This window comes from Pseudophryne corroboree, chromosome 3, assembly GCF_028390025.1.
Source record: "Pseudophryne corroboree isolate aPseCor3 chromosome 3, aPseCor3.hap2, whole genome shotgun sequence".
Classification (NCBI taxonomy): Eukaryota; Metazoa; Chordata; class Amphibia; order Anura; family Myobatrachidae; genus Pseudophryne; species Pseudophryne corroboree.
Genome location: NC_086446.1, coordinates 35766538 through 35793569, shown reverse-complemented (window position 1 = coordinate 35793569; position 27032 = coordinate 35766538). Strand labels below are relative to the sequence as shown.

At 47.7% G+C, this 27032-nt stretch overlaps 1 protein-coding gene across 1 annotated transcript in view; it reads right to left on the bottom strand.

Annotated features, from left to right (window-relative positions):
* The window catches only part of LOC135057116 (uncharacterized), a 176804-nt gene that overhangs the window by 83862 nt on the left and 65910 nt on the right, over positions 1-27032 (bottom strand). Inside the window, 2 exon segments of the mRNA XM_063963015.1 lie at positions 16048-16220; positions 16222-17281. Of these exon segments, the coding sequence (XP_063819085.1) occupies positions 16048-16220; positions 16222-17281 (1233 nt within the window).

Genomic DNA, 27032 nt, shown 5'->3' with positions numbered 1-27032 from the left:
GGGCCGTAGCGGCTGATGATGATGTCAGATGCCAGAGCTGCTGCGGCGGTGTGATCCCGCTATCTTCCTTGTTGGCACTCCTGTGGCCTCCTGTAGCATCCAATCTTTACTGGAAAAAAATGGGACTGGTAGTACCTGGAACCGCAAGTCCCTTTTCTGGTGGTAACAGTATGTGTGGTTATATCAAGGGATCTAGATGCAGACTTTATTAAAATTGTAAAGAAAAGATTATTTTCTTTTTTGATTCTGCTTTTTACAACATTATTATTTTTTGTTTGTTTGTCTTCCTCCCCTCTCCCCAGTGCTCAGGAAACAGCTAAAAGTCTGCAGCATCTTCCTATTATTATTAACTAAGCCGCTTCACCTTGCTAGCGCGGCACAATATGGGGTGTATCCAATTAGCCACATTCATTTACGGCGGCTTATAGGTTCGCTGGGGCTATCCAATTACCCAATATTTTGCGCGCTCCTCTCCCCGATGCCGGCACTTATCATCACTTAGCCATGCAAAGCATAATCTGCAATAAATGCCATGAAAATATGTATGTCTGCGGCTTTTCGTGGGACCTATGTATTTTTACGCGATAAACACCAGGGGCCTAATTGGATATGGTGTTTTTCGAGCCCACAGCTCTATCGCGGGTAATTGGATACCCCCCTATCTCTTCTTTCTTTTCTCGGTATGAAGCAAGCTGACAAGTAATTGAACATTTATGTGTTATAAATACTAAGGACATTTTTATTTCTGGATGAATATATTCATAAATAGGCATAAAGAATGTTCGTCGGCCATACGGTATACTTGGTTTTGACTTGTGATTCCCCTTTTTTTTTTTAAAAATCACAGTTCGGCCGGCATTCCGTACGGCCACCAAACGCGGGCATGATTACATCCGGCCCATTACTTTCAACTTAGAGGATTTTTTGTTTCTGGAGAAAACAATACTAAGCAACATGATAACATATTGAAACCATACTAGACATTTGGTTTTACATTTTACCTTACATTTTGTTCATGAAGAATAAAAAACACTTTCACACTTAAAAAAATTGCCCTATTATCATGGAACAGTATTTTATGTCGCAGAGGCATGATGTCCACTCAAGTGCACAGGTGTAGAACTTCTTTAGTTTTATAGTTTAATAAAACAACTAAAACTTTTGTTTTTATAAGAGCTGAAGTCTAAAACTTTTTAAAAATGTGCAATTGGTTATAATTTATGCATGAAAGCATTCATAAAAAAAAATAGTTATCAGTTTTAAATCGACAAATTGGTTTGAAACTAGATGTCTAGGCCCCCATTTCTATTAATGGATCAACTATCAGAATATTCTGTTCAGCTTCCTCTTTATTTATTTATTTTTTCTTTATTTTTATATTTTATATTTATTATATTTTATTTATATTTATTTTATATTTTTTATTTTTTCTATTATTCTTTCTTTATTTTTTTTTAATTGTGCCGTGTGTGGTCAGTGTCTCTTTTGCATATCAATCCTTCCCCATATTCTTCCTATACGGTCTGTTAATATATAGATGTGATTTACATATATGATATACAGTATTGTGTTGTATGAGACAGAAGCTACTTAAGATCTGATTAAGTAACCTATGTCTTGTATACAGAGAATTTATGCCATTATATACCCCTGAAATTTGATAAAAATTATTTGGAATCTTGTTTTCTCCTGCATGAGAGGTGCCCTGTTACGTGACCACATATCACCATTGCTGCATTCCCATCACTTGTCAGTAGGACCACAGTACGTATCGGATTGCTCAGACTCTTGGCATGTTCTACTGAAGGTAAAGGGACTGATTGTGCGTCATGTGCTGCAGCGACTGTTATATACTGTAGCATCTTTTGTCACAGCTGCAATCTGCACCTTTATGCTACTGTTGTAAAAGCCCTTCTCCTGGTGTACACGTGTGCATCTGAATGCGCAAGTGCTGTGACGGACACACTGAGCTGCTGCAGTCATCGGAAGCAACTTTGGGACTTGCCCCAGTGCCGTGCTAGGTACAGATTGTGTAGAGTATGGGCTCCAATGTGCACGGTTAAGCATTTGATGTTACTACCAGTCCTGCGAAACACCCACAACACTCTTATAGCACACCCATCAAATGGGATCTCTCCGTGCGTCTGACAGGCACACTCCAGGGATACATAGTACATTCCAGGGTCCGGGCACCGAGATTGGGAACACGGGCATGGCTTGTCACTAAGGATCAACACCCAAAGTGTGAGCGGTATCCATTCACATGGTCGACCATGTTATGGTCGACAGTCATTAGGTGGACCACTATTGGTCGACATTGACATGGTCAACATGGACACATGGTCGACACATGAAAATGGTCGACACATGAAAGGTCGACACATGAAAAGGTCGACATGAATTAACTTTTTTTTCTTTTGGGGAAGTTTTCCATACTTTACGATCCATGTGGACTACGATTGGAACGGTAATCTGTGGCGAGCGAAGCAGTAGCGGAGCGTAGGCACCATGCCCGAAGCATGGCGAGCGAAGCGAGCCATGCGAGGGGACGCGGTGCACTAATTGGGGTTCCCAGTCACTTTACGCAAAAAACGACACCCAAAAAAATAAGAATTTACTTACCGATAATTCTATTTCTCGTAGTCCGTAGTGGATGCTGGGAACTCCGTAAGGACCATGGGGAATAGCGGCTCCGCAGGAGACTGGGCACAAAAGTAAAGCTTTAGGACTACCTGGTGTGCACTGGCTCCTCCCCCTATGACCCTCCTCCAAGCCTCAGGATACTGTGCCCGGACGAGCGTACACAATAAGGAAGGATTTATGAATCCCGGGTAAGACTCATACCAGCCACACCAATCACACCGTACAACTTGTGATCTGAACCCAGTTAACAGCATGATAACAGAGGAGCCTCTGGATAGATGGCTCACAACAACAATAACCCGATTTAGTTAACAATAACTATGTACAAGTATTGCAGACAATCCGCACTTGGGATGGGCGCCCAGCATCCACTACGGACTACGAGAAATAGAATTATCGGTAAGTAAATTCTCATTTTCTCTGACGTCCTAGTGGATGCTGGGAACTCCGTAAGGACCATGGGGATTATACCAAAGCTCCCAAACGGGCGGGAGAGTGCGGATGACTCTGCAGCACCGAATGAGAGAACTCCAGGTCCTCCTCAGCCAGGGTATCAAATTTGTAGAATTTGACCAAGTAGCTGCTCGGCAAAGTTGTAAAGCCGAGACCCCTCGGGCAGCCGCCCAAGATGAGCCCACCTTCCTTGTGGAGTGGGCATTTACAGATTTTGGCTGTGGCAGGCCTGCCACAGAATGTGCAAGCTGAATTGTACTACAAATCCAACGAGCAATAGTCTGCTTAGAAGCAGGAGCACCCAGCTTGTTGGGTGCATACAGGATAAACAGCGAGTCAGATTTTCTGACTCCAGCCGTCCTGGAAACATATATTTTCAGGGCCCTGACAACGTCCAGCAACTTGGAGTCCTCCAAGTCCCTAGTAGCCGCAGGTACCAAAATAGGCTGGTTCAGGTGAAACGCTGAAACCACCTTAGGGAGAAATTGAGGACGAGTCCTCAATTCTGCCCTGTCCGTATGAAAAATCAGATAAGGGCTTTTATAAGATAAAGCCGCCAATTCTGACACGCGCCTGGCCGAAGCCAAGGCCAACAGCATGACCACTTTCCATGTGAGATATTTCAAGTCCACAGATTTAAGCGGTTCAAACCAATGTGATTTTAGGAACCCCAAAACTACATTGAGATCCCACGGTGCCACTGGAGGCACAAAAGGAGGCTGTATATGCAGCACCCCCTTGACAAACGTCTGAACTTCAGGAACTGAAACCAGTTCTTTCTGGAAGAAAATTGACAGGGCCGAAATTTGAACCTTAATGGATCCTAATTTTAGGCCCATAGACACTCCTGTTTGCAGGAAATGCAGGAATCGACCCAGTTGAAATTCCTCCGTTGTGGCCTTCCTGGCCTCGCACCACGCAACATATTTTCGCCAAATGCGGTGATAATGCTTTGCGGTCACATCCTTCCTGGCTTTGATCAGGGTAAGAATGACTTCTTCCGGAATGCCTTTTTCCTTCAGGATCCGGCGTTCAACCGCCATGCCGTCAAACGCAGCCGCGGTAAGTCTTGGAACAGACAGGGTCCTTGCTGGAGCAGGTCCCTTCTTAGAGGTAGAGGCCACGGGTCCTCTGTGAGTATCTCTTGAAGTTCCGGGCACCAGGTCCTTCTTGGCCAATCCGGAGCCACGAGTATAGTTCTTACTCCTCTCCGTCTTATAATTCTCAGTACCTTGGGTATGAGAGGCAGAGGAGGTAACACATACACTGACTGGTACACCCACGGTGTTACCAGAGCGTCCACAGCTATTGCCTGAGGGTCCCTTGACCTTGCGCAATACCTGTCCAGTTTTTTGTTGAGGCGGGACGCCATCATGTCCACCTTTGGTTCTTCCCAACGGTTTACCATCATGTGGAAGACTTCTGGGTGAAGTCCCCACTCTCCCGGGTGGAGGTCGCGCCTGCTGAGGAAGTCTGCTTCCCAGTTGTCCACTCCCGGAATGAACACTGCTGACAGTGCTATCACATGATTTTCCGCCCAGCGAAGAATCCTTGCAGCTTCTGCCATTGCCCTCCTGCTTCTTGTGCCGCCCTGTCTGTTCACGTGGGCGACTGCCGTGATGTTGTCCGACTGGATCAGCACCGGCTGACCTTGAAGCAGAGGTCTTGCTTGGCTTAGGGCATTGTAAATGGCCCTTAGCTCCAGGATATTTATGTGAAGTGATGTCTCCAGGCTTGACCACAAGCCCTGGAAATTTCTTCCCTGTGTGACTGCTCCCCAGCCTCGCAGGCTGGCATCCGTGGTCACCAGGACCCAGTCCTGAATGCCGAATCTGCGGCCCTCTAGAAGATGAGCACTCTGCAACCACCACAGGAGAGACACCCTTGTCTTTGGTGACAGGGTTATCCGCTGATGCATTTGAAGATGCGATCCGGACCTCGGAGGGAGACGTCGGTAAAGCAGACTTTAGGAAACGGCGAGGGGGAGACGTCTCGAATTCCAATTTGTACCCCTGAGATACCACCTGAAGGATCCAGGGGTCCACCTGTGAGTGAGCCCACTGCACGCTGAAATTCTTGAGTCCGCTAGTAAAGCCCCAGCGTCATGCTGAGGACTTGGCAGAAACGGGAGAGGGCTTCTGTTCCTGGGAACTGGCTGTTTGCTGCAGCCTTTTTCCTCTGCCTCTGCCACGGGGCAGAAATGAGGAGCCTTTTGCCCGCTTGCCCTTATGGGGCCGAAAGGACTGCGCCTGATAATACGGCGTCTTCTTATGTTGAGAGGCTACCTGGGGTAAAAATGTGGATTTCCCAGCAGTTGCCGTGGCCACCAGGTCTGATAAACCTACCCCAAATAACTCCTCCCCTTTATAAAGCAATACTTCCATATGCCTTTTGGAGTCAGCATCACCTGACCACTGCCTCGTCCATAACCCTCTTCTGGCAGAAATGGACAGCGCACTTACTCTTGATGCCAGTCGGCAAATATCCCTCTGTGCATCACGCATATATAGAAATGCATCTTTTAAATGCTCTATAGTCAGTAATATACTGTCCCTATCTAGGGTATCAATATTGTTAGTCAGGGAATCCGACCAAGCCACCCCAGCACTGCACATCCAGGCTGAGGCGATTGCTGGTCGCAGTATAACACCCGTGTGAGTGTATATACATTTTAGGATATTCTCCTGCTTTCTGTCAGCAGGTTCCTTAAGGGCGGCCGTATCAGGAGACGGTAGTGCCACCTGTTTTGACAAACGTGTGAGCGCTTTATCCACCCTAGTGGGTGTTTCCCAACGTGCCCTATCCTCTGGTGGGAAGGGGTATGATGCTAATAACCTTTTAGGAATTATCAGTTTTTTATCGGGGGAAACCCACGCTTCATCACACACTTCATTTAATTCCTCAGATGCAGGAAAAACTACAGGCAGTTTTTTCTCACCAAACATAATACCCTTTTTAGTGGTACTTGTATTATCAGAAATATGTAAAACATTTTTCATAGCCTCAATCATGTAACGTGTGGCCCTACTGGAAGTCACATTCGTCTCTTCATCGTCGACACTGGAGTCAGTATCCGTGTCGGCGTCTGTATCTTTTGTAAAGAGCTGACACTGTCACGTAATTCCTTCCATAAGCTCAGCCACTCAGGTGTCGACTCCCTAGGGGGTGACATCTCCATTACAGGCAATTGCTCCGCCTCCACACCATTTTCCTCCTCATACATGTCGACACAATCGTACCGACACACAGCACACACACAGGGAATGCTCTGATAGAGGACAGGACCCCACTAGCCCTTTGGGGAGACAGAGGGAGAGTATGCCAGCACACACCAGAGCGCTATATATATACAGGGATAACCTTATAGAAGTGTTTTTCCCCTTATAGCTGCTGTTTTATTAATACTGCGCCTAATTAGTGCCCCCCTCTATTTTTTAACCCTTTCTGTAGTGCAGGACTGCAGGGGAGAGCCAGGGAGCTTCCCTCCAACGGAGCTGTGAGGGAAAATGGCGCCAGTGTGCTGAGGAGATAGGCTCCGCCCCTTTTTCGCGGACTTTTCTCCCGCATTTTTATGGATTCTGGCAGGGGTTAAAATACATCCATATAGCCCTGGGGGTTATATGTGATGTATTTTCGCCAGCCAAGGTGTTAATATTGCTGCTCAGGGCGCCCCCCCAGCGCCCTGCACCCATCAGTGACCGCAGTGTGAGGTGTGCATGAGGAGCAATGGCGCACAGCTGCAGTGCTGTGCGCTACCTTGGTGAAGACAGGATGTCTTCTGCCGCCGATTTTCCGGATCTCTTCTTGCTTCTGGCTCTGTAAGGGGGCCGGCGGCGCGGCTCTGGGACCGGACTCCGAGGCTGGGCCTGTGTTCGGTCCCTCTGGAGCTAATGGTGTCCAGTAGCCAAGAAGCCCAAGCTGGCTGCAAGCAGGCAGGTTCGCTTCTTCTCCCCTTAGTACCTCGATGCAGTGAGCCTGTTGCCAGCAGGTCTCACTGAAAATAAAAAACCTAAAACTAAACTTTTTCTAAGAAACTCAGGAGAGCCTCCTAGAATGCACCCTTCTCGGCCGGGCACAAAAATCTAACTGAGGCTTGGAGGAGGGTCATAGGGGAGGAGCCAGTGCACACCAGGTAGTCCTAAAGCTTTACTTTTGTGCCCAGTCTCCTGCGGAGCCGCTATTCCCCATGGTCCTTACGGAGTTCCCAGCATCCACTAGGACGTCAGAGAAAGTTAAAAAAAACTCATATCGACCTTTCATGTGTCGACCATGTGTCCATGTCGACCATGTGTCCATGTCGACCAATAGTGGTCGACCTAATGCCTGTCGACCATAACATGGTCGACCATTCATACCGGAACCAGTGTGAGCACCCTCATCCATAAAATATGGAGCAATCATTTGATGGTGTTCACTATATTCATACATATCTTACATTTTATTATTCTATTATCTATTGTACTTTCTCTAGCATCCATAAGGGATACTGTGGTCTTAGTATGATGGGGTCCAAAGGAGTCGGTGCACTTTAAATTTCTTCAACTGGGTGTGCTGGCTCCTCCACCATATGCCTCCTCCTACAGCCCATTTAGAAAAGAAGAGGATGCACACTCTGGAGCTCCAGAGATTTTTCTTGAATTTATTTTAAACTTTATTGTTTTCGGTATGCTGTTTGGGCAACAGCATACCTGCAACGTGGGAGTTAGGGGGGACGGTCACCGGCCTCTGTAAGGTTTCAGAGACGCTTCCCCGCTGCAGGCCATCGTCCTGAGAGGTTGTTGTACTGCGGGCACGGCACCTTAGCGAACACAATCGCAGCACGCTGCACACCCCTAACATATGCCTGAAGGTGAGAAGTGTGGTGAGTACACACCAGGGGTCCCGCTAGGGAGGTCCCCCAGTTCTTGGTGTGGCACTATCGCAGGGGCGGCATCTGGATCCCCATTGGGGGGATCTCATAGCCCCCTTGCAAAAACTGGCCAGCGGTTTGGTGGAAACAGGTATTTATTCTGTGTTTGGAACCATAGGAGACATTTGCCAGTATAAATAAATGCATAGCTCCGGCGCCATTACAGGGGGCAGAGCTAATTCAGAGCAGAACCAGTGGCTTCCTGGCTCCTTCCTCTGCTTCCAGCAGCAAGGCACACAGCTCCTCCAGGACACTCAGGATAGGCAGGAAACTGGTACAGGGGTGTTTGTGAGGGGGAGAGCCGCTATTGTACATTAAATAGTGTCCTAAAAAGGACAAAACTCCAGTGTTACACCAAGCTCACAGTATATAATACAGCCTGCAGTCTTACTGGGTCTGCTAGGCTTGGTGTGCTGGTCTCTTGTCTCTGGGTCTCATACTCACATACCAGTCTGGGCAGGCTTGCTTGTAAAGTGTCTGTTGTGTGTGAGTGTTTTGTCTCCTGTAAACATGGTAAAACACCAATAATGTACAGTATGTAATACCAGATTATCCCCCTCCGTGGCTGATTCCCTCTCATGTGAACAATGTAGCCAGTCCTCCCAAGTTAGTGAGGAAGCTGGGAAGGAGGTTCAAAAGCCATCCTGGTTAGGTACTATAAAATCCATGATGGTGGACAGGTCATCTCAGCTCTCTGCAAAAAGTCAAAAGACACAGCAGCTGCAGCAGTCCTGGTTGCAAAGGCAGATGACAGACTGACAGACCCCTCTCCCTAGCTCAGGGCCACATAAACGTGGGCTGCCTGACTTACTCTCAGAATCTAATGAAGAGGGACAGGGGGAGGAGTTGGAACCTATTACAGAAGAATCATCTCCGGTGCAGGAGTTTTAACCCCTCCTACTTGCTATCAGGTATGTGTTAAAAATCCCAGCGGAAGACGCTGTGGTACAGCAGTTGTTCTTTTCCCAGAAAGGATAGCGTCACCTTCCCTGATTCTAAGGAATTAGATGACATGTTTAAGTTAGCCTGGAACAATCCTGAAGAAAAATTCCAAGTGACAATACTTTTTTTGAGCACTTTTTGGTATATGTCTCTGGTGAATATGGTTACTCTGATAAAACACATTCAGGACACTGCACGCACCCTGTGTGATTCTATCAGGGAGATAGGCGCTATTAAAGCAAGGACGACTGCCATGGCAGTGTCTGCGCGCAGAGCTTTGTGGCTGTGTCAGTGGATAGCGGACGCAGATTCCAAGCTTTCTCAGGAGAGTGGCTATTCGAGGTTGAGTTGGATATGTGGATTTTGAAAACGACTGCAGGGAAATCCACGGTACTCCCCTCTGGGGCCCCACCGGCCAGCCATTCCTACCCGGGGCCGTCTACCCAGTCCTTTCGGACCACTAGTTTTCGGTCAAGAGCCAGTTTTCGCTACATGAGGCACCAGAGGCAAGACAAGAAAACCAGCCACTGCAGGTTCTCAGGAACAAAGCACCAGCTCTGCTTCCACCGAGGCCTCGGCATGACGGTGTCCCCCCACCCCAAGGGAATCTCGAGATGAGAGCTCGGTTGCGTCACTTCAGCCGCATCTGGGAAAGCTCCTGCCAGGATGCCTGGGTAAAGGAGCTAATTTCTCAGGACTACAAGCTGGAGTTCGACAGTGCTCCTCCACACCAATTTTTCAAGTCAAGCTTACCATTTTTGGAGGATACGCGAGTTACACTGCAACAGGCCATCCTGAAGTTGGTCCAGTCCCAAGTCATTGTTCCAGTGCCACTACAACAACAGGGAAAGGGTTACTACTCCAACCTGTTTGTGGTACCAAAACCAGATGGTTTGGTAAGGCCCATTTTGAATCTAAAATCCTTGAACCCTTACCTAAAGGTCTTCAAATTCAAGATGGAATCCTTGACAGCAGTGATTTCAGGTCTGGAAGAACAGGAGTTCGTGGTTTCGCTGGATATAAAGGACGCTTATCTCCATATCCCGATTTGGCTGCCTCACCAGGCTTACCTGCGGTTTGCCCTGTTGAACGATCACTAGCAGTTCCAGGCACTGCCCTTCAGCCTGTCCACAGCTCCGAGGGTCTTCACGAAGGTAATGGCAGAAATGATGTTTCAGCTCAGAGTCCAGGGGGTCAACATTGTACCTTACCTAGACGATCACTTGATAAAGACGAGATCCAGAGAGCTTCTATTGCTTAATATCAGCCACACTATTCAGCTTCTGTCACATCATGGGTGGATTCTCAATTTGCAGAAGTCTCACCTGGAGCCTATCCAGTGGCTCCTTTTCCTGGGAATATTTCTGGATACAGTGGCTCAGAAGGTATTCCTCCCAGAGGACAAGGCAAGGACGCTCCAGGAAATGGTTCGAGCGGTTCTACGGCCGGATTGGATCTCCATCCATCTTTGCATTCAATTGCTGGGAAAGATGGTAACCTCATATGAGGCGATCCAGTATGGAAGGTTCCATGCCAAAACATTTAAACTGGATCTCCTGAGCAAATGGTCCGAATCAAACCTTCAGATGCATTGGATCATACGTCTCTCCCCTCAGGCCAGGAGGGATACGGTCATTAGGTTGACCCAACTTAGGTCGACCACTGAAGGTCTACATTGCCATTAGGTCCACATGTACTAGGTTGACAGGTCAAAAGGTCGACCTGAGTTTTCACTTTTTTTCCATTTTGGGGATTTTTTCATACTTAACGATCCACGTGGACTATGATTGGAATGGTAACCTTTCCCGAAGCATGGCAAGCCATGCGAGGGGACACAGTGCACTAATTTGGGTTCCCTGTCACTTTACGGAGAAAACTACACCAAAAACAGTAAAAAAAACTATTGTCAACATTTTGACCTGTTGACCTAGTACATGTCGATTCAATGCCCATGTCAACCTAATGCTTGTCAACCTAAGTTGGGTCGACCCAATGACCCATACCCGGCGAAGATTTCCCTCCTGTGGTGGCTACAGTTCTCAAACCTGCTGAAAGGTCGAAGCTTCGGCATTCAGGATTGGATCCTCCTTACAACTGATGCGAGTCTGAAAGGATGGCTAGTTGTCAAAGCCCTAGTTCCTATCAACATTCTGGAACTTCAGGCGTTCTACAACGCTCTGCTCCAGGCCTCTCCTCTGCTCCGGGATTGGGCTGTTCAAGTTCAGTCGGACAACGCCACGGCGGTGGCATACATCAATCGACAGGGAGGAACAAAGAGCAGAGCCTGCATGCGAAAAGTGTCAAGGATACTCCTCAGGGCAGAAAGAAATGCAAGAGCAATGTTGGCCATCTTTATTCTGGGGGTGGACAACTGAGAAGCGGATTTCCTAAGTCATCACGATCTCCATCCGGGCGAGTGGGGCCTCCACCAACAGGTGTTTCAGCAGATCACCAACCTGTGGGGCTGTCCGCAGATCAACATGATGGCATCTCGGCTCAACAAGAAGCTTTGACTATTGTTCAAGAACCAGGGATCCTCAGGCGATAGCAGTAGATGCACGGACAACGCCGTGGCCTTACCGGTTGGTCTACCTGTTTCCTTTGATTCCATTGCTCCCGAGGGTGCTAAAGAGAATCAGGTGTCGAGGAGTCCAGGCAATTCTGATTGCCCGAGACTGGCCTCGGAGGGCATGGTACGTTGATCTTCTGCACATGTCAGTCAACGACCCTTGGCCTCTGCCAGTGAGAAGAGATCTTCTTCAACTAGGATCATTCAGCTACCCGGACTTACGGCGGCTTAGTTTCACGGCATAGCGGTTGAGCGGAACATCCGAGCTCGCAAAGGTTTTTCCAAAAACGTTATTGCAACCATGGTTCAGGCCAGGAAGACTGTGACATCAAAGCACTACCATCATATCTGGAGGAGATAGGTCTGTGAGGAGCACAAGTATCCTCCTGCAGCTTGTCTTACGTTTCTTACGTTTCCTGCAGGCTGGAGTGGATATTGGCTTACGTCTGGGCTCTCTCAAGGTCCAGATTTCAGCCCTTTCTATTTTCTTACAGAAGTTGGCAGTGTTGCCAAAAGTTTAGACCTTGGCCCTCATTCCGAGTTGTTCACTCGCTAGCTGCTTTTAGCAGCCGTGCAAACGCTAAGCTGCCACCCTCTCGGAGTGTATTTTAGCTTAGCAGAAGTGCGAACGAAAGGACCTACTCCAGCTTGCAATCACTTCAGACTATTCAGTTCCTGTTTTGACGTCATGAACACACCCTGCGTTCAGCCAGCCACGCCTGCGTTTCACCAGCCACGCCTGCCTTTTTATCTGGCACGCCTGCGTTTTTCCACTCATTCACTGAAAAGTTAGTTGACACCCAGAAACACCCACTTCTTGTCAATCACCCTGCGGCCAGCAGTGCGACTGAAAGCTTCACTAGACCTTGTGTGAAACTACATTGTTCGTTGTAAGAGTACGACGCGCGTGCGCGTTGCACCGCATATGCATGCGCAGAACTGCCGTTTTTTGCTTGATCGCTGTGCTGTGAACGAAAGCAGCTACCGAACAACTCGGAGTGACCCCCCTTCTTGCAAGGGGTACTTCACATACAGCCTCCCTTTGTGCCGCAACAGTACCCTGGGATTTGAATGTAGTATTGGAATTTCTACAGTCCTCCTGGTTTGAACCTATGATGATGGTAGAAGACAAGTACCTTACGTGGAAGATGGTAATGTTACTGGCCCTGGCTTCTGCTAGGCATGTCTCTGAATTGGGGGCCTTATCATGTAAAAGTCAATATTTGGTCTTTTATGAAGACAGAGCTGAGCTCAGGACTAGATAGCAGTTCCTGTCGAAGGTTGTCTCTACATTCTACTTGAATCAACCTATTGTAATTCCATCAAGTTCTGGCACTTCTGCTCCTCCAGAGGCATTGGATGCTGTGCTACCATTGAAGATCTATATCATGAGGACGGCTCGGAAAGACGTATTCCGTTTGTTCTTTACGATGCGCAGAATATGGGCTGTCCTGCTTCTAAGCAGTCCATTGCTCGTTGGCTTAGGCTTGATACCCTGGCCAAAGAGGATACACAGTTTGGGCAGGCGGTGCTGCAGAGGTCTACGCACATTCCCGCCCATTCTGGAAGCTTTGGGACGTCCCCATCGTACTAAGACCCCAGTATCCCTTATGGATGCTAGAGAAAATAGGATTTTAATTACCTACCAGTAAATCCTTTTCTCATAGTCCATAAGGGATACTGGGCGCCCGCCTCAGTGCGTTGACTTTTCTGCAGGTTTTCTTTTATATAGGTTTACCTGTTCAGCTTTTGCTGTTTTGTTACCAGTCATTGCTGGTCAGTTTATGTTATGGTGTGCTGGTGTGTGAATCTCACCACTTGTTTATGTTCCTTCTCTCAAGTATGTCCATTCTCCTTCTGGCACAGTTTTACCTATACTGGCTGTAGGAGGGGGCATAGAGGGGAGGAGCCAGCACACCCAGTTGGAATTTAAAGTGCACCGGCTTCTTTGGACCCCATCTATACGCCCATCGTACGAAGACCCCTTATGGACTACAAGAAAAGGATTTACTGGTAGGTAATTAAAATCCTATTTTTTTTATACATTAAATGTTTATGTAACTTGTTATAGAATAGAACTTATACATTATAACCACATTGGCTGTCAGGGCGCTGGGTGCGGTGATTGGTCAGTGTTTCCCTAAATACATATAGTGGCGGCTGAGCACCAATGACATTCACTCACTCACAGATCCTTTACCAGCATTTTATTACAAGAAACAGCTTTACATATTCATTATAATAACAAATCTTCAGCAACTGATCACAGCTATCAGCAGATATCAAGGTATCGGAGACACATAACATCAGGGGACTCTTATGTAATGGGATGACATCACAGCATGAGATACAGAATGTGCCTACACTGCAGGATCATATGGAGAGAGACAGCCGTGATGATGTCATACAGAGCATGTGACTGCTCCTCTGATGTAACGTGCAGGTAGTCTCACCGTAACGCTGCGTCTGTATTACGTGTACACCGGTAGCAGAGACGGATGGATTAGGTGTTATACACAGCTATTACTCTGGTGCAGGTTACTCAGTGATGCTGCGTCTGTATTACATGTATACCGGTAGCAGAGACGGCTGGATTAGGTGTTATACACAGCTATTACTCTGGTGCAGGTTACTCAGTGACGCTGCGTCTGTATTACATGTACACCGGTAGCAGAGACGGCTGGATTAGGTGTTATACACAGCTATTACTCTGGAGCAGGTTACTCAGTGACACTGCGTCTGTATTACATGTACACCGGTAGCAGAGACGGCTGGATTAGGTGTTATACACAGCTATTACTCTGGTGCAGGTTACTCAGTGACGCTGCGTCTATATTACATGTACACCGGTAGCAGAGACGGCTGGATTAGGTGTTATACACAGCTATTACTCTGGTGCAGGTTACTCAGTGACGCTGCGTCTGTATTACATGTACACCGGTAGCAGAGACGGCTGGGTTAGGTGTTATACACAGCTATTACTCTGGTGCAGGTTACTCAGTGACGCTGCGTCTGTATTACTTGTACACCGGTAGCAGAGACATCTGGATTAGATGTTATACACAGCTATTACTCTGGTGCAGGTTACTCAGTCATGCTGAAGCCGGTGATGATAGATACCAATGTTATAGGAAGAGCTTTGTACTGAATCTAACAATTGCTGCAATCATGTGAATAACACAGGGTAATGTGACGCGTTTCAGTGCAGACCTGCACATTCCTCAGGATAAATTTCTTGCATCATACTCTCATTATGTACATCGCACACTAATATCATCACCCCACACTGCAGCTTACATCTTTGAAAGTAATGCAACATTTTAAATATTTGCCAAATTTACACTATAAATATAATCTAATATATTTATAACTTATAAAGTAAAATTAGCAAAATTTTAAATATTTGGACGGCGGGTGCATCGTTTACGTACAGAAGGGTTGGCTCCAAGATGGGAAGGCAAGCCAGTGGAGGCAGCTAGATGCTCTGGCAATGTCCTGCTGTGAAAGTCCAGCCATTCATGAGGTTGTTACTCTGAAAATTATCACCTACCTAAATATTGTAGCATAACAAGTACACCTCTTTTGGCAACTGTATTCCCTGACGGCAGTGACAAAGAGATGAAGGTGGTGACTTGACCTCCAAATTCCCCAGATCTCAATCTGATATTTTTGAGCCTTCGAGGTCCAACCTCACAACTTGCAGGGCTTAAAGGATCTGATGCTAGCATCTTGGTTCCAGATCCTTCAGAACACCTTCACCTTCAGAGGTCTTATGAAATCCATGCCTTATGGTGGCCCAATAGGGAGATACACAATATTAGGCATGTGGTTCTAATGTTACACCTGATACGTCTATGCTTTACCTAGACTACATCATGACTCTCTCAATTTTTAGAATTAATTTTCTGCATACACATCCGGCTAAAAAGACAGAAAGTGCAGCCCTACGACATCCAAAAGAAACACAGGTCTAAATTTCAGAACAGAAAAGAGAAAGAAAAACAATGCAGGGCAAGCCGACATCATTCATCCCAAATTGCCCCTCACTTGCTGCAAAATGCCATAAAATACCCCTTCAGATCTCACAAGTACTGAAAAGCTCCACAAGTGCCATTCAATCCTACGTACATTCCTCTCATACATGAATTTATACCACTCAGTCATCCCCACATGCCAATCAGTTCTCCTCATGTGGATTGTCTGGTGTGTAACAAGATATTACTTCACTGTAAAGTATTTTGTGCACTCAGAGCCTGATGTCGATCTGTAAAGAATTGCAGCCACAGGGAAGCAGCTGTACAAAACCATACAAATAGAAAGCAGCAGGAGGGCTGTGGGCTACGTCTGAGGAAGCAGCAGCGGATTAGCGACGTCTGATGGTAGCAGACCTTGGCTAGTCTGCATAAACAGCATCTTACTCAGAATGGCCATCGGATCCAGACAACCGGGTCCAAGAAGTCTTTGTCCAACGAAGCTGACTAAAACCATAGAGTTTACATACAAAGTTGGTCCTCAGTACATGGATATAGTTACACACCTGTGTGACTTCTCTTATGTTTAACTAGATCTGATTTCTGTGTAAAACATTTCCCACACTCATCACATGGAAATGGTTTCTCACCTGTGTGACTTCTCTGATGTATAACAAGTTGTGATTTCAATGTAAAACATTTCCCACACTCATCACATGGAAATGGTTTCTCACCTGTGACTCCTCTGATGTATAACAACATTTGATTTCCATGTAAAACATTTCCCACACTCAGAGCATGGAAATGGCTTCTCACCTGTATGAATTCTCTCGTGTGCAACAAGACTTGATATATATTTAAAACGTTTCCCACACGCAGAACATGGAAATGGCCTCTCACCTGTGTGACTTCTCTGATGTGTAACAACATTTGATTTCCGTGTAAAACATTTTCCACACTCAGAGCATGGAAATAGCTTCTCGCCTGTGTGACATCTCTGATGTGTAACAAGATTGGATTTATGTGTAAAACATTTCCCACAATCAGAACATGGAAATGGCCTCTCACCTGTGTGACTTTTCTGATGTCTAATAAGAACCGATTTCTCTGTGAAACATTTCCCACACTCAGAACATGGAAATGGCTTCTCACCTGTGTGACTTCTCTGATGTCTAATAAGTATTGATTTCGCTGTAAAACATTTCCCACACTCAGAACATGGAAATAGACTCTCACCTGTGTGACTTTTCTGATGTACAATAAGATTTGATTTATTTGCAAAACATTTGCCACATTCCGGACATGGAAATGGCCTCTCACCTGTGTGATTTCTCTCATGTTTAATAACATCCGATTTCTGTGAAAAACATTTCCCACATACAGAACACGGAAATGGTTTCTCACCTGTGTGACTTCTCTGATGTATAACAAGATTTGACTTCTGAAAAAAACACTTCCCACACTCAGAACATGGAAATGGCCTCTCACCTGTGTGATACCTCTGATGTATAACAAACACTGAGTGACGTACAAAACTTTTACCACATTCAGAACAGATAAAGACTGAATCACCTGTAAGAGCAGCACTATGTGTAGCAATATTTGAGTTATTCGGAGAACATTCCACATGATTAGAGGGATCAGATGATATATCTGCACAGTGAGGTATAGAATGGATATTTAGAGTAATGGGTATGTCTCCTGGAGAGTCCTGTGTGATGTTATCTTGTATTTTAATATCTGAAGACAAAATGAGATCTCCCTCTGAGGTCTTCTGGCTTATGCCTCCATCTGCTGGCAAGAAATGTATGACAATAGAATTTTGTTACCTTGAGGAACAAATTATCATAATATTAATGAGATTAAGATGATCAGTTGTTTTGTTTCAATTTCCCAACTACAGTTTATTACAATTATACATGTACAGTAAATAGGACTCTATTTATACACATCTGATAAGTGTGTGAGCTATCACAAATGTGCTAGTGGCCTCTGAGAAAGCCCAAACTATGATCTAAGGACTATTGTATGAGATACACCAGAGAGGAACGGGAGACTGGTCAGATCTCTGGGCTAGTAACACAGTGACATGATGTGAGGGCGAGAGCAGGAGTATGATAGGGGCTGATGGCTCCTGATGTACGAGATACACCAGAGAGTGTGGGGAGGAGACTGGTCAGATCTCTGGGCTGGTAACACACAGTGACATCATGTGGGGGGGGAGCAGGAAAAAAATCCTTTTCTCGTAGTCTGTAGAGTATGCTGGGGACCACATTAGTACCATGGAGTATAGATGGGTCCACTAGGAGCCACTGGCACTTTAAGAGATGGAGACGGACAACTTCGAGAGAAGGATTTTACACAGATAGTGGCGAGATTCACACCAGCTCACACACAAGGCAAACCAAGCTAACTAGCTTGAAACATCAGCAACGGATGAACAAGTATTACTTACCAAGTAGCAGAAGTCAAGGCCAACAAAGTAACAGCTTTCCACGTGCGAAACTTGACCTCAACCTCTGGTAGAAGCTCAAACCAATCCGATTGGAGGAATTAACACCACGTTAAAATCACAGGGCGCTGTAGGCAGCACAAAGGGAGGCTGGATGTGCATAACCCCTTTCAGAAAAGTCTGAACCTCAGGGAGGGAAGCCAACTTTTTCTGGAAGAAAATGGATAGGGCCGAAATCTGGACCTTTACGGATCCCAACCTCAGGCCCATTTCCACACCTGCTTGCAGGAAGAGAAGAAACCATCCCAATTGAAACTCCACCGTAGGAAACTTCTTGGATTCACGCCAAGATACATATTTTTTTCCAAATACGATGGTAATGTTTAGACGTTACTCCTTTCCTAGCCTGTATCAGGGTAGGAATAACTTTGTTCGGAATGCCCTTTCGAGCTAATATCCGGCGTTCAACCTCCATGCCGTCAAATGTAGCCACGGTAAGTCTTGATAAGCTAACAGCCCCTGCTGCAGCAGGTCCTCCTGAAGAGGGAGAGGCCTCGGCTCTTCTAGCAGTAGATCCAGAAGATCTGTGTACCAAGACCTTCTTTTCCAGTCCGGAGCAATGAGGTTTGCCTGAACTCTTGTTCTCCTTATGAGTTTTAGAACTCTTGGAATGAGTGGAAGTGGAGGAAACACGTACACCGACTGGAACGCCCACGGAGTCACTAGGGTGTCCACCGCCACGGCGTGCGGGTCCCTCGACCAGGAACAATACCGCCGAAGCTTCTTGTTGAGACGAGAGGCCATCATGTATATTTGAGGTACACCCCAAAGATCTGTTACCTCCATGAACACCTCCGGATGGAGTCCCCACTCTCCTGTATGGAGATTGTATCTGCTGAGGAAGTCCGCTTCCCAGTTGTCTACTACCGGAATGAAGATTGCAGACATCGCCAATGCGTGTTTTTCTGCCCAGAGGATGATTCCTGTTACTACTGACATTGCAGCTCTGCTCTTCGTTCCACCCTGTCGGTTTATGTAAGCCACCGTCGTTCCATTGTTCGACTGCACCTGAATGGCTCGATCTCGCAGAAGATGGGCCGCTTGGAGAAGACCGTTGTAGACGGCTCATAGTTCCAGAATGTTTATGGAAGGTTGGATTCCAGGCTTGACCACCTTCATTGGAAGGTTACCCCCTGAGTGACTGCGCCCCAGCCCCGGAGACTCGCATCCGTGGTTAGAAGGATCCAGTCCTGAATCCCGAACCTGTGGCCCACCAGAAGGTGAGGTAGTTATAGCCGCCAGAGGAGTGAAATCCTGGCTTTCGGCGACAGACGTATTCTCTGGCGCATGTGTAGATGAGATCCCGACCACTTGTCCAGGAGAACCAGTTGGAAGAGCCGAACATAAAACCTTTTGTACTGTAGAGCCTCTAAAGAGGCCACCATATTCCCCAGAAGGCGAATGCACTGATGAACTGAAACCCGGGCTGGCTTCAGGACATCCCAGACCATTGCTTGTATCACCAATGCTTTCTCCTCCGGGAGAAACATCCTCTGCACTTTCGTGTCGAGGAATATTCCCAGAAAAGACAACCTCCTGGTCACCTCCAAATGTGATTTCTCATACGTCCTAGAGGATGCTGGGGATGCTTCAAGAACCATGGGGTATAGACAGGATCCGCAGGAGACATGGGCACACTATAAGACTTTGAATGGGTGTGAACTGGCTCCTCCCTCTATGCCCCTCCTCAAGACTCCAGTTAGAGTCTGTGCCCAGCGAGACTGGATGCACACTGAGGAGCTCTCCTGAGTTTCCCAGAAAAATACTTTATTTAGGTTTATTATTTTCAGGGAGACCTGCTGGCTATAGGCTCCCTGCATCATGGGAGTGAGGGGAGATAAGCAGACCTACTTCTTAAGAGTTCAAGGGCTCTGCTTCTACTGGACATCATTAGCTCCAGAGGGTTTGAGCACTATGGTACGCCTAGCTGCTTGTTCCCGGAGCCGCGCCGTCACCCCCTCACAGAGCCAGAAGTTTGAAGCCGGGTGAGTATGAGAAGGTCAGAAGACTTCAGTGACGGCAGATGACGGCGTTTGAGGTACCGCGCAGCGGTCGCGCTGTTCGCCATGCTCCAACACTGATCACGGCCCTGGGCAGCATGGGGGGCCTCAAATAGAATTGGCATAGAGTATAACAGTGCCCAGGCACTTGTTAAGGGACCCCCGCCAGTATAAAGAATTTTGAGTAGGACTGAAGCGCGCCATGTCGGGGGCGGGGCTTAGCCGCATAGCTCTCACAATCGCCATTTTTCTCTTCACAGAAGGCTGCAGAGACGCTGGCCCTGACCTCCACACTGCTGTGCAAGTAACAGGGTGCGCTAGCGGGTCTGGGCAGTCTTGGTACTGACTTCAGAACCGGGATAGGCGCTGGGTGTGAGCTGGCAGAACTCTCTCTGTGTCTCTCTAACAGGCTCTGCTGTGGGTCTGTCTCCTATAGCCCCAGTGTGTTTGTGGCTGTCAGTATGTGGGTGTGTCGACATGTCTGAGGCTGGAGGAGGCTGGCGTGGGGACAGACAGTTCTGTGAGAGTGACAGTGTCGGCACCGCTGACGGATGATTGGGTCAATATGTTGAGTGTTTTAAATACAAATGTGACTAAGTTGGCTAAGAGATTTGATAAATCTGAGTCTAAGAACCAGACATGGAGGAAATCCATGAAAGATGCTTTGTCACAGGTCCAGACCCCTTCGGGTGGCAGAAACGTGCATTTGCCCAGATGGCAGATACAGATACCGACACGGACTCCGATTCCAGTGTCGACTATAGTGATGCCAGATTACATCCAAAACTGGCTAAGAGTATTCAGTACATGATTGTGGCGATAAAAGACGTATTACATATCACTGAGGACCCTGCTGTTCCTGATACGAGGGTCTGTATGTTTAAAGGAAAGAAACCTGAGGTAACGTTTCCTCCCTCTCATGAACTGAACACACTTTTTGAAAAAGCTTGGGAAAATCCTGACAAACAGATACATGTTCCCAAAAGAATTCCAATAGCATATCCGTTCCCCTCTGGGGACAGGGACAGCTGGGAGTCAATCCCCACAGTAGACAAAGCTTTATCGCGTCTATCCAAAAAGGTGGCGCTTCCGTCCCCTGACACGGCAGCCCTGAAGGATCCTGCGGATCGTAAGCAGGAAAATACCCTGAAATCCATTTATGTCACTACAGGGTCGCTACTCAGGCCCGCTGTTGCTGCGGCTTGGGTGAGTAGCGCTATTGAAAAGTGGGCAGATAACTCGTCATCTGAGGTAGATTTCTTAGACAGGGATAGTGTGTTTTTGACCTTGGGTCATATCAAGGAAGCTGCAGCATATTTAAAAGAATCGGTAAGGGATATTGGCCTTTTGGGTTTAAGGGCCAATGCCATGGCAGTCTCAGATAGGAGAGCATTGTGGATTCATCAATGAAATGCTGATGCTGACTCTAAGAAGGCGATGGAGTCTTTACCGTTTAACGGTAAGATCTTGTTTGGTGATGACCTCACTGACCTGGTCTCTACAGCTACAGCGGGTAAGTTGTCTTTTTTTACCTTATGTTCCTGCACAGCAGAAGAAATCGCCTCACTATCAGATGCAGTCCTTTCGGCCCAGCAAATTCAAAAAAGGTTGTGGGTCCTCCTTCCTTGCAGTGAGGGGGAGAGGAAGGGGAAAAAGGGTACAGGCTGTGGCAAGTTCCCAGGAGCAGAAGTCCTCTCCGGCTTCTACCAAATCCACCGCATGACGCTGGGGCTCATCTGCGGGAGTCCGCGACAGTGGGGGCACGTCTCAAACTCTTCAGTCAGGTCTGGGTGCACTCGGACCTGGATCCTTGGATAGTAGACATAGTAACCTCAAGGATACAAGTTAGAGTTTCAAGACGTACCCCTCACCGATTTTTCAAATCAGCCTTGCCAGCTTCTCTTCCAGAAAGGGAGATCAAAAGCGCTGCGATACTAAAGTTGTGTCAAAATCAAGTGATTGTCACGGTACCCTTGTCTCAACAGGGGGAAGGTTTTTATTCGAGCCTGTTCGTGGTTCGTGGTCCCGAATGCGCCAGCTGAATAGTGCTACAAATCCAGCGCGCGATAGTCTGCTTAGAAGCAGGAGCACCCAGCTTGTTGGGTGCATACAGGATAAACAGCGAGTCAGTTTTCCTGACTCCAGCCGTCCTGGAAACATAAATTTTCAGGGCCCTGACTACGTCCAGTAACTTGGAATCTTCCAAGTCCCTAGTAGCCGCAGGCACCAAAATAGGCTGGTTCATGTGAAACGCTGATACCACCTTCGGGAGAAACTGAGGACGAGTCCTCAACTCTGCCCTATCCATATGGAAAATCAGATAAGGGCTTTTGCAGGACAAAGCCGCCAATTCTGACACACGCCTGGCCGAAGCCAGGGCCAACAGCATGACCACTTTCCACGTGAGATATTTCAAATCCACAGTCTTAAGTGGTTCAAACCAATGTGATTTCAGGAACTCCAAAACCACATTGAGATCCCAAGGTGCCACTGGGGGCACAAAAGGAGGCTGAATATGCAGAACTCCATTGACAACAGTCTGAACTTCAGGCAGTGAAGCCAGTTCTTTCTGGAAGAAAATCGACAGGGCCGAAATCTGGACCTTAATGGACCACAATTTGAGGCCCAACGTCACCCCTGCTTGCAGGAAATGCAGGAATTGACCAAGTTGAAAATCCTCCGTTGGGGCCTTCCTGGCCTCACATCAAGCAACATATTTCCGCCAAATGCGGTGATAATGTTTTGCGGTGACATCCTTCCTGGCTTTGATCAGGGTAGGGATGACTTCCTCCGGAATGCCCTTTTCCTTCAGGATCCGGTGTTCAACCGCCATGCCGTCAAACGTAGCTGTGGTAAGTCTTGGAACAGACAGGGCCCCTGCTGCAGCAGGTCTTGTCTGAGCGGCAGAGGCCAAGGGTCCTCTGAAAGCATCTCTTGAAGTTCCGGGTACCAAGCTCTTGTTGGCCAATCCGGAACCACGAGTATAGTTTTCACTCCTCGCCTTCGTATTATTCTCAGTACCTTGGGAATGAGAGGCAGAGGAGGAAACACATAAACCGACTGGTACACCCACTGTGTTACTAGAGCGTCCACAGCGATCGCCTGAGGGTCCCTTGACCTGGCGCAATATCTTTTTAGCTTTTTGTTGAGGCGGGACGCCATCATGTCCACCTGTGGTCTTTCCCAACGGTTTACCAGCATTTGGAAGACTTCTGGATGAATTCCCCATTCTCCCGGGTGGAGGTCGTGCCTGCTGAGGAAGTCTGCTTCCCAGTTGTCCACTCCCGGAATGAACACTACTGTCAGTGCTAACACATGATTTTCCGCCCATCGGAGAATCCTTGTGGCTTCTGCCTTTGCCCTCCTGCTTCATGTGCCGCCCTGTCTGTTTACATGGGCGACCGCCGTGATGTTGTCTGATTGGATCAGTACCGGCTGGTTCTGAAGCAGGGGCCTTGCTTGGCTTAGGGCATTGTAAATGGCCCTTAGCTCCAGAATATTTATGTGAAGCTAAATCTCCTGATTTGACCACAGTCCTTGGAAATTTCTTCCCTGTGTGACTGCACCCCAGCCCCGATGGCTGGCATCCGTGGTCACCAGGACCCAGTCCTGTATTCCGAATCTGCGGCCCTCTAGTAGATGAGCCCTCTGCAGCCACCACAGCAGCGACACCCTGGTCCTTGCCGACAGGGTTATCCGCTGTTGCATCTGGAGATGGGACCCGGACCATTTGTCCAACAGGTCCCACTGGAAAATACTTGCGTGGGACCTTCCGAATGGAATTGCTTCGTACGAAGCTACCATTTTTCCCAGGACTCGTGTGCATTGATGTACCGACACCTGTCCTGGTTTTAGGATGTCTCTGACTAGAGATGACAACTCCTCGGCTTTTTCCACTGGAAGAAACACTCTTTTCTGGTCTGTGTCCAGAATCATTCCCAGGAACAGAAGACGTGTCGTCGGGACCAGCTGTGACTTTGGAATATTGAGAATCCAGCCGTGCTGGTGTAGCACTTCCGAGAAAGTGCTACCCCCACTACCAACTGTTCCTTGGACCTCGCCTTTATCAGGAGATCGTCCAAGTACGGGATAATTAAAACTCCCTTCTTGCGAAGGAGTATCATCATTTCGGCCATTACCTTGGTAAAGACCCTCGGTGCCGTGGATAACCCAAACGGCAGCGTCTGGAACTGATAGTGACAGTCCTGTACCACAAATCTGAGGTACTCCTGGTGAGGAGGGTAAATGGTGACATGCAGGTACGCATCCTTGATGTCCAGGGAGACCATGTAATCCCCCTCGTCCAGGCTCGCAATAACCGCCCTGAGCGATTCCATCTTGAACTTGAACCTTTTGATATAAGTGTTCAAGGATTTTAAATTTAAGATGGGTCTCACCGAACCGTCCGGTTTCGGTACCACAAACATTGTGGAATAGTAACCCTTTCCTTGCTGAAGGAGGGGTACCTTGACAATCACTTGCTGTGAATACAGTTTTTGAATAGCCACCAACACTGCCTCCCTGGCAGAGGGAGTTGCCGGTAAGGCAGATTTTAGGAAACGGCGGGGGGGAGACGTCTCGAATTCCAGCCTGTACCCCTGAGATACTACTTTAAGGACCCAGGGATCCACCTGTGAGAGAGCCCACTTGTGCGCTGAAATTTCTGAGACGTGCCCCCACTGTACCCGGGTCCGCCTGAGCAGCCCCAGCGTCATGCTGTGGACTTACCGGACGCGGGGGAGGACTTCTGCTCTTGGGAACTAGCTGTGTGCTGCAGCTTTTTCCCTTTACCTTTGCCTCTCGGCAGAAAGGATGAGCCTCTAGCCCTCTTGCTTTTCTGGGGGCGAAAGGACTGTACCTGATAATACGGTGCTTTCTTTTGCTGTGGGGTAGCCTGTGGCAAAAAGGTCGATTTCCCAGCAGTAGCTGTGGAAACGAGGTCCGAAAGACCCTCCCCAAACAGTTCCACCCCCTTATAGGGTAAAACCTCCATGTGCCGTTTCGAGTCGGCATCGCCTGACCATTGCCGAGTCCATAACCCCCGCCTGGCGGCAATGGACATAGCGCTTATTTTTGATGCCAGCCGGCAAATATCCCTCTGTGTATCACGCATGTATAAGACGGCGTCTTTTATATGCTCTATCGTCAGCAAAATATTGTCCCTATCCATAGTATCAATATTATCCTACAGAGAATCTGACCACGCAGCTGCAGCACTGCACATCCATGCTGATGCAATAGCTGGTCTCAATATAATGCCCGTGTGTGTGTATATAGCTTTAAGGGTAGTTTCCTGCTTTCTATTAGCAGGTTCCTTTAGGGCGGCCGTATCCGGAGACGGTAGTGCCACCTTTTTTGATAAGCGTGTCAGCGCCTTATCTACCCTAGGGGGTGTTTCCCAACGTGACCTATCCTCTGGCGGGAAAGGGTACGCTGCCAATAACCGTTTAGAAATTATCAATTTCCTATCGGGGAAAGTCCACGCTTCCTCACACACAGTGGCGTAAGTTCGTCCTAGACGCCCGGAGGCAATATAAATACAGGTGCCCCCCTATATAGAGGCAAAAAAATAATAATATATATATATATATATATATATATATATACATACATACACACACCACACCAATATTGATCCTGCAGGCTATATATATATTTTTATATATATCCTGCCATTCTTTGCAAGCATAATGGCGTATGCATAAAGAAATTTCCAAAGGACAGCTCTTGCGGTGAGAGCTATTCTTTGCCATGATACAGTAGAACTTCCCGGTGTATGATCCGGAGTCCTATCTGTGCATGCGTGGGCTGATGCGCCCCACTGGGGGGTGCTGGGAGGGGTCCAATGGGAAATGTGATAGAAGCCCATCTAAAGATGGTGTTGCCCACCGCATCCAAGCCCTGGGGTCTAGGCTTGGTGGATAAGTAGTAAGCCGCCAAACCTCTGAAAACTGCATTTTTGGAGGTTTGGCTGCATTTTTAACCTTGTGCTAATGATATATCCCAGCAGACCAGTGCCAGTTTAGGGTCCACATGGGCCTGGAGCTGAAAGTGATGTAGAGTCTATAATGTGACCGATACTGCGGGAGGGGAGGCAATCATTTTGCTGGCTGTCGGGATTCCTAGCGGTCAGGATACCGACACCAGAATACCGTCTCAAAGGTCTTATTCCACAACACCAATAGAGTGGGATGAGAACCACCGAGACCACTGCGTTGCGAGCGCAACAAGCAAGGGCATTCATTGCGCACGCCCCCTGCCAGCATTCTGACGGACGGGATGCTGCTGTCAGGATGCTGACAGACGGCATCCCGTCTGTCGGTAAAACATATGTATTCCCTGCGGGAGGACAATTAATTATGGGAGGAAGATGGGGAGGGATGGTCGCGGGCGGGCAGAAGGACTTGGCAAATGGGAAGGGGGGGGGGGCAGATGGAGTAACAGAGGTCTGGAGGACGGGATGAGGCAGAATGGGGGTCATTGTATATATGACAAAAATGCAGATTCATTAAACGGGCATTGAAACGTTGCACTACTTCAATTGGTGTCAGTGTGCAAATCATTGGAGTGCCGCACCACCTCTATTTTGCTAAACTACTTTGCTGTGAGGGCACCCAATGTATTAGTCTATTATGTGGCTGTGCCAGACCCCTACCTCTATCTATATATACAAACATACATACAGTATACTGGCAGTGCACTTATACAGGGAGAAAGGGAGCATAGATGGATACCTTGTGTAGTGAAAGAAGGCTCTTCTCTCCTCCCCAATTACCGGAGGCAGAGCGCAATTAGGAAGTGGAATCCAAGGCAAGCGTGGTACCAGCTCTTAAACTCCGCCTCGCACGTGTGTCCATCCGTCCCGTCCCCCCCTTCCCCACAGCAGCGGGGCAACGGTAGCAGCAGCTCCTCTCCTACCTCCCACAGCAGGCGCGCACCAGCGTACTCTCCTGGGGTTTGCGCTGTAGTGGCGGCTTACAGGAATGAGTCAGTTCAGTGACGTAACTAGAAATTTTTCTCCCCCAAGCCAAAA